Source organism: Limanda limanda, chromosome 5 (genome assembly GCF_963576545.1).
Source record: "Limanda limanda chromosome 5, fLimLim1.1, whole genome shotgun sequence".
NCBI classification, from domain to species: Eukaryota; Metazoa; Chordata; class Actinopteri; order Pleuronectiformes; family Pleuronectidae; genus Limanda; species Limanda limanda.
Window position 1 is genome coordinate 22,053,841 of NC_083640.1, and position 7,703 is coordinate 22,061,543.

General features: G+C 43.2%; 1 protein-coding gene across 1 annotated transcript; it reads left to right on the top strand.

Moving 5' to 3' along the window:
- Positions 1–504: 504 nt before the first annotated feature.
- LOC133002161 (coiled-coil domain-containing protein 158-like) lies at positions 505–7,495 on the top strand. The gene is given in 15 exon segments (XM_061071923.1): positions 505–650; positions 1,359–1,469; positions 1,601–1,682; positions 1,821–1,940; positions 2,177–2,317; positions 2,436–2,564; positions 3,166–3,370; positions 3,720–3,832; positions 4,439–4,597; positions 5,056–5,148; positions 5,297–5,419; positions 5,763–5,911; positions 6,670–6,732; positions 6,939–7,006; positions 7,362–7,495. Coding segments are annotated over 15 exon segments (1,836 nt in total).
- Positions 7,496–7,703: the final 208 nt, after the last annotated feature.

A 7,703-nucleotide genomic window follows, 5' to 3' on the forward strand; every position in this document is an offset into this window, starting at 1 on the left:
AGGCCCCTGCTGGGCGACATACCTCTTGATGTCATTTGGCAAGCCTCTTGTACACCGGTCAATCACCACTCTGTCCACTATGGGCGGCCCTTCTGCTTCTTCCAGCCAGCTCCTGGTGTGACGGACTAGCCCCATCACCTGTGCCCGGACAGGGAGAGCAGGGTCGTAGCTCCAGTCATGCACTCGCTGTGCTTTGGCGGGGAGACTAAGTCCATATTGGCCTAGGATGGCAGTCTTTACCTTATCATAACTCACAGCCTCTGCAGCTGAAAGATCTCGACAGGCTTTCTGAGCTCTGCGGTCAGGAAAGGCATAAGGATGTTCGCCCATTCTGTTTTTGGCCATTTCTCTCTCGTTGCTGTCCTTTCAAACAGCGTAAGATAGGTCTCGACATCATCTTGCGTCAGTTTAGTCAGCACCTCTCTTGGTTTCCGCTCTTCCGTTTTTCCTGTTGCTCTACACAGCTCTACCACAGCTGTCTGCAGAGTGGCTTGGGAGTCCAGAATGGCTCTCAGGATCTCTTCCATGGTTGACCTTCTCTTCCGATCAGACGTGCTCTATTCCAACTCTGTATACCCACTGATAGCGAAGACTCAGTCTGCCCACATTCTCCACCATATGTGGGAGCCCGGCCTTGCAAGAGGAGAACAGTGGGTATGCAAACTGGAAACAGAGCAGTCAGACACAGGGGTGTGTGGTAAATCGAAATTAGGCGTTTATTTACAACTGATAGGGAAAAGGGAGGAGGGCGCATAAAGATAAATCAAATAGCTTTGCCGGTCTGGCAGTTGGGGTCTGGGGCTCCAGCAGGCTCTTCCTGATGGCAACGAGAGAGAAAGACAGCAGTTAATCCTCTTCATCTGACAAACAGGCAGGCCGTTGGCCTCTTACCCTGAGACTCCTTTTGAAAGCGTCTGGTTCCTACTCCCTCAGTGGCTCAAGAGACTCTGGTCCCATTTCCTCTGGTTTTTAAAGGGCTACTGATTGCCTCTTGACTCAGTCCACCTGTGAGAGACAACAAGAGACACCTGGGAGGGGAGGAGCTCTCCAGGAGGATCCCCTGGGGTAGTACCGCCCCTCCAACACCACGCCTCTGGATTGCCTCTGCCTGGCTGTCCTCAGCCATGTGTGGCACGGCTGACAGGCTGGGCCATCACAATACATACAGTTTCATCTGTTTTATGCCAGTCAATAGAACATCTTGGGAGGGAAGAACACAGTGGAGGAAATACGCAAAAACCAAGGTAATTTAGTGTAGATCTGCAATCATTCATCATTTAGTTGTTTGGCAAAAGTAAAAATATATTCTGCATTCCGTTGCAGTGTTAGTAAGAACTCTTCTCATTTCTCTGTCTTAGGAGTGAAGAACTGATTGCAAGTCTGTGCCAGGAGATGGCGCTGTTGACTAACAAACTGAGCTCATCTAAACAAAACAGCGTCAGCTTGAGTGTTAAATTGGAGTTGCTCAAGTAAGTTTCCAACCATTTTCAGGGCTTTTTTTTTAATCTGAGGTAGTTTGCAGTAAAATTCTTTATCAATGACTTACTGTTGAAATTCTAAATTAATGTATATTTGTCCCAAACATTATTTCCATATCCAGGAACCTCACTGAAAGACATGCGTCGTTGCACCAGTGTCAGATCGGTGAGCTTGAATCAGATATCACCAGCTATAAAGATAAGGTGAGGAAGAATTACAATAATATCATGATCATCATAATGTAATCAGTGAAATTGTAACCATTTCTGGTTCTCCCTATGTGAGGATAAACACTTCAATATTTTGTATACGGTTTGTGAATGTCATTTGTGACATTGTAGGTTTGCTGTCTGGAGCAGCAGCTCCTGCAGGTTCAGTCTCAACTGGCTGATGCACAAAGAGAGAAAGAGTGATCCTTGCATCAGAGGGAGGAGCTTCAGTTCCAGCTCAGCCACCTTAAGGTGCCATAAGAAACCACATGATCTGTCTGTTGATATTATATCCAGAGAGTTAAAAGTGGAAAGTGTCCGGTTGAGTCTGCTGTTTGTCATCTGAATGATACTCGAGCTATGTGTTGCCTTATTATGACAGAGTAACGTTAAGTGCTGAAGCTGTGTAATCTGCTTAGTGAAAGACTATTGCCCGGCTCAGATGGAGGCTCTGGTTGGCTGGTGGGCTGACTGAGGTTTACTGACAGAGACCATTCTGCCTGTCTTACATGTACAGCAGCGTACAGATGAAAGTGCAGCACAGTCACACCATCAACAATCTTCACCAGGAGAACAACCTCCTGAGCAACCAGCTAAACCAGCACAAGCTAGAGATTCAGCAGCTCAGGGTCAGAAATTTCCAAACCAACTTCCATAACCCCAATTAATGTTCTCACTATCGCCACCGGCACTTTGTTCTTTATAAATGTTTCTGTCTTCCTCCATCTTGTGTCATATGCTTATCAGGCTGAGTTAGACCAGCACAAGTCAGACCTGGCCACTGCAGAGCACGAGAGGCGGAACCTTCAGGCGTCTGTGGCTGAACAAGGTCAGCGTGTCCGGGGGGAAACTCTGGAGAAAATTTGTGCAAAATCGGTTCAGTACTTTGTATAATCCTGCCGCAGACAAACCAACTAAAATACACAGGTAAATAAAACATTACTTCCTTGGCAGATGTAATATTCAAAATTTGTTCCACTAAAATTGGCAGAAAATGTGCATTCTTTCCATCCGTTCTATAAGTAATAGTAAGAACCTGATTGAGAAAACAAGATTTTATGACCTTTTTATTCAATTTTTGTTTCAAATTAATATATGAAATACACAAAAGAAAATGCTGTCTTGTTGATATCACAATATTCTTTTGTAGGCCCCCTGATTAATAAAAGTGTGTTTATTAATAACCACATGATATAGTATCGCATAGTGACTTTCACCTGTATGAAGTCAAACAAGGTTTTTAGGATTTTTATCACCTCTGTGCTGCAAATAAGTGTAACCAGGTCCTATAACTCGACAGGAACCACTGCTCCCTCCCTCTCAGTCTCTAGAAAGAATTCAGCTCTCACATATTTCTGCCTCCAAATGAAATGATCTTCTTGTCCTGCTGTGTTAGAAAAACAAGGAGCCATGTTTGGTATGTTTACACTGTCAACTAAGCCTTCCATTGTTTCAGATGTTTGGTTATGTGTTAAAGTGTCTGTCTCCCTGTGGATTTAATGCATGTGTTTGTGTGGGCACGATTTCAGAAGAGCATGAGGAGCTGCAGCAGCTCCACAGCTGTAGGAGCAACAAGCGGGAGGGTGTGGTGCTGAGGCTCCGGAGTCAGCTGAGGGACACTCATGATGAGCTGGACCAGGTCAGGATTACCCTGAGGACCCTGGAAGGAGCCGACGGACACGGTTAGAGCCACTTCATCGTTTGAACTGAGACTTAATTAAAAATAATCTGCACAATGAATAAACATCAGAGAAAATGAATTTGATTTTCATCCAATCTGTGATCAAGTGCTCTGATAACAGCGATTTACTTTGGACTGTACTGAAACAAAGGAATGTTGACAACTCTTGCGCAATAAATACCAGTAGGCTACAGGTCATTGAAAACTGCAAATATCTATAACATTCCAAGCTGCATTTCTGTCTAAGCTGGCATGTAGAAAGCCAACATACAAGATCTTAATTCATGTTTGTTATGTGCATGTTGTTCTTTCTGTGTGGATTTATCTTTTGGGGTTTTTCTCCATCTCAGGCCTTCGAGTAGCACTGCACATGCAGAAGGAGATCACTGCCAGAAGAGAGCAGGTGGACTCTCTGCAGAGCAAAATCCAACATTTGGAGGAGACTGTGGAGAAGCTGCACCAGGTGTAACTCAATGTACCACGTCTGTGTAGATCCCTCACAGCCTTCTCTCCTGTCGAGTTAAACTTACATGCGTTGGGTTCTTAATTTTACCCAATTGATTTAACGTAACCATTAAAAAAAGTGTTTTTATTTCATATTTACGCTACATCTTGTTTATAGACCTTCCTAACTTTTGAAATATAAATGCAATTTAAATATTTCACCAGAAATCAAGGTGAACAAAAATATCAAATAGCACGAACTCTGGCTGCAACTATCAAACCAAACAAAAAAGGACAGAATGGGCTTTTACGAGTTGTTCTATGAATATCTGGACAGAACACTAGCACTCTAAGCTGTGACAGGTTAGCCATTCACAGCGTAGGGATCTCAGTGTCTCTAATCTCTAACAAAAAGTTAGAAAAGGGATCATGATAATTCAAAGGTGACCAGTTCCAGTGCTTTCAAGTGGATCAGCTATGTGAAATATACCTTTTGAATTAATTTATTGTGGATTGTCTATTTTTCTTTTCTTGAACCTGACGCAGAATTATTTCCTCATCCCCTCAAACCAATGAATAACCCTTTAACAACTAGTGCTCCATTTTGTTTGTTGTCATGGTTCAGGAGAAGCGTCACCAGAGCCTGGAGAACCAGCGTCAGCTCGGGCAGCTCGCCTTCGTCAGGGAAGAGAAGAAGCTGCTTTCCAGGGAGCTGGAGGCCCTTGGGTCCAAAGACCAACAATTAAGGGACCGGATCGGCCAGCTGGAGGCAATCCTTCACAAGGTGGCGCTCATAATTACTCATTTAACAAGATAAGGCTTTTAGAGAAAAACTGAAGAAGATGCTGACTGGTGTCACGTGAAAACAGAACAAACTGTTATACAAAAGTTTCCTGAAACCTTTCAACATTGACTAATAAGAAATGGTACCAAACTGTATTTGGTTTTCAAAACTAAAAACCCCATCATTCCTGGTTCACATCCATTTGCAGTCTCCTGCCTGCTGTCTAATAGGAAAATAAAAGCCATAAAAAATTTTACTTACTTAAAATTAAAAAGTTTTACTATTATTTCACTTTATAATGTTTGTCATCACTTTGCTTTAAATAGCTACCATCTTCATCTGGAACAAATCAAACATTTGAGTTTATGTTTTAGGATCAAATAACAACCTAATCAGCACTGTCCTCTGTCTCTCTGTCTCCGTCACTGTTATTGCTCCAAATACTCTTCTATCTAAAGATGTCGGAGAGCTTTGCAGACTGTCAAGATTTCATCCAGCTGCAGGAGCAGCAGTTTTATCGGCTGAAACTCGGACATGCCCTTGACCTGAAGGTAGAGCTGATTACATACAAAGAAGCCCTAAGTCTTAATAAATATGTACAGTATGTAAAATATACTCATATTTAATCTAAATGAGTAATGATAAGCTTCTCTCACATGGTTGATAGTAATGTGTTACTATTTTTTTGATTTTCTCTAGGAACTCCAAGGTCTAAATCTGCACAGCACTCTGAATCCAACTCCACCAGACCCGGATTCCCCGAATCCATCAGAACTCCGCGCTCCACCCTCATCCCAGCACGCCTCCAACGCTCAGATCAAGGTGCAGTCAGAAACTCCATGTATTCTGCTCATCTCAGCTCCAGCCCATCAAGTGCATGTGTGAATTATTGTTTATTTGGCAGCTCAGAGACAAGCTCAGCACATCTGCTCGGCCTTTAAATCAAAAACACACACACGCAAACAGTATTGCATTCCTGGGGTAAGGAGAGAAACTGGTGTATAAATCATATTATTGTGCAAGTGAAACCATTTTTTAGGAGTTTTTTCTTTGTGTGTCATTGTCCCACATTCCCTGTTTTCTCTGTTTAAGTGCATTCTAATCAGACCAACTCTTAATAATGTTACCTTCACCACCACGCTGCACTGACATGGTCTTCCTCTAGGCGAGCCCCGCCCGGCAGCTCAGGTCTCTCGTCAAAGAGCTGCGAGGAGTGATTTCGGAGAACCACAGACCACACACCGATAACAGCCCCGCGGGCAGGAGCTTCCACAGGAGGAGGTCTGCACCGGAGAGAGAGCACAGGACCACATTGTACGTCTGGCTCTGTTCCTACACACTGCGAGGATTAACTTTGTTCTTAGGCTAGCTTAGATCACATCTGAAAATCATGTGAAGCTACTAAGTGGGCAGGAAGTCACTGGAGTGGAAGAGAAGGGATGATGCATATGAGTGGATTCAGTGACGGCACCGTGTTTCACTGTACTCTAACGTACCATTCAAAACTATAGACGTCATGGAATTTAAAAACTATGTATCTGACGATGTCTGTTCTCGACTCGTGGAATGTGATATTGTTGTAGATGTCTTATTTTTGTCACGGTAAGTTGAGGGAGAGATAGACCCAGGATGCAGAGGTTATAAATAAAAGGTAAGTTAATATAACAAAAGTCTTTTACAAAGACAAAAACAAAACAGGAACACAAACAGATAACTACTGGCGACAAGGCGCACTGAGAACATGGAAAGAAGCTGGACGAGACAGCAGACAAGACTAACCATTATGACGACGTGTGAAAACGACGTGTAGAAACAAGTACAACCCGACACCGGACAAGGGGAAACACAGTGGCTTAAATACACAGGGAAGACAGGGGCAATTGGACACAGGTGAAACACATGAGGACTGAGGAAGCTAATCACCGACAGGAAGTGAAGACAGAGACAACACCCAAGGAACACAAGACTACAAAATAAGACTGGAAGCAGAAACACAAAGAGACAGAATAAAGCAAACTAAAATGACAGAACCTCACAATTTTAAATGTTTTAATTTGTCCTTTCACATGCAGCAGTACTGACGAGGCTGAAGAGGTAAAAGCCGACTCCCGGTTAAGAAGAGAAACCTGCAGCAGGTAGGGAGAAACCTAAACAGCTCGAGGAATTATAGATTTTTATTTGAGCGCTGCGAGCATGTCTTATCCTGAGGATTCAATATAGTTACATTGCAATTAGCCATGTGACCTTTCAACCTCTCATGCAACATGCAAGGCGCCGCAAAGTGCCGCCGCCTGTGCAATGTAAAGTGATGTGTGTCTGTTTGTGTTTGCACCGTGTACAGAGAGCCTCACTTCCTGCCCAAAGCTGAGCTGAATGGAAAGATGATCAACAAGGATTCCTTCAGGGAGAGTGAGTTCTCATTCTCTGTTTGTCATTCTTATCAATAGGTCGATTAATTCAATGGGTTAGTAACTGTCACGCTCTTTAGTAATTGATAAATAAGTCAAAACATTTTCTTGAGCGAAACTGGCAACTCGTCACTGGTTCCTCTCAAATATGAGGATTTCCTTTCTTTTTGTTTTTGAAGGTGCTAGAAATAAATTATACTTGAGAAATGTATTTTGGATTGTTCCCTGTCGGGTAAATCGAGTGAATTCTCTGTAGAGGAATCAATGACAAGACTAATCATAAGTTGCAGTGTCCCTTAAGGTAGAGCCAATACAAACATTTCTTGCAGATATCAACATTTGATTCTCTAAAACAGAGATAACGGCTCATCCCAGCCGCCTTGAATTGAGTCCAGCGACTGCAGTGAGGTTCACATCCCTGCAACAGCTCCTCTCGCTGGGCCGCAGGTCACCAGTCCACTCCCTCCTGACCTCTGACCCACACAGCTGACATTGACACGACAGAACCGAGGCTGGCTCCTCATTCCGGTAAGTTGATATTTAACTGAAGTTTATCCCATCACCATGGACGCTGTGGGAAAGATGTTGTTCGAGGACATCTCAGGGTTATTCCAGTAAACTATTAGATGACTTTTACTTTGATTATATAAGAAATAAAACATTGAACCATAATGAGAATGGAAGTTAAATATTTAAAA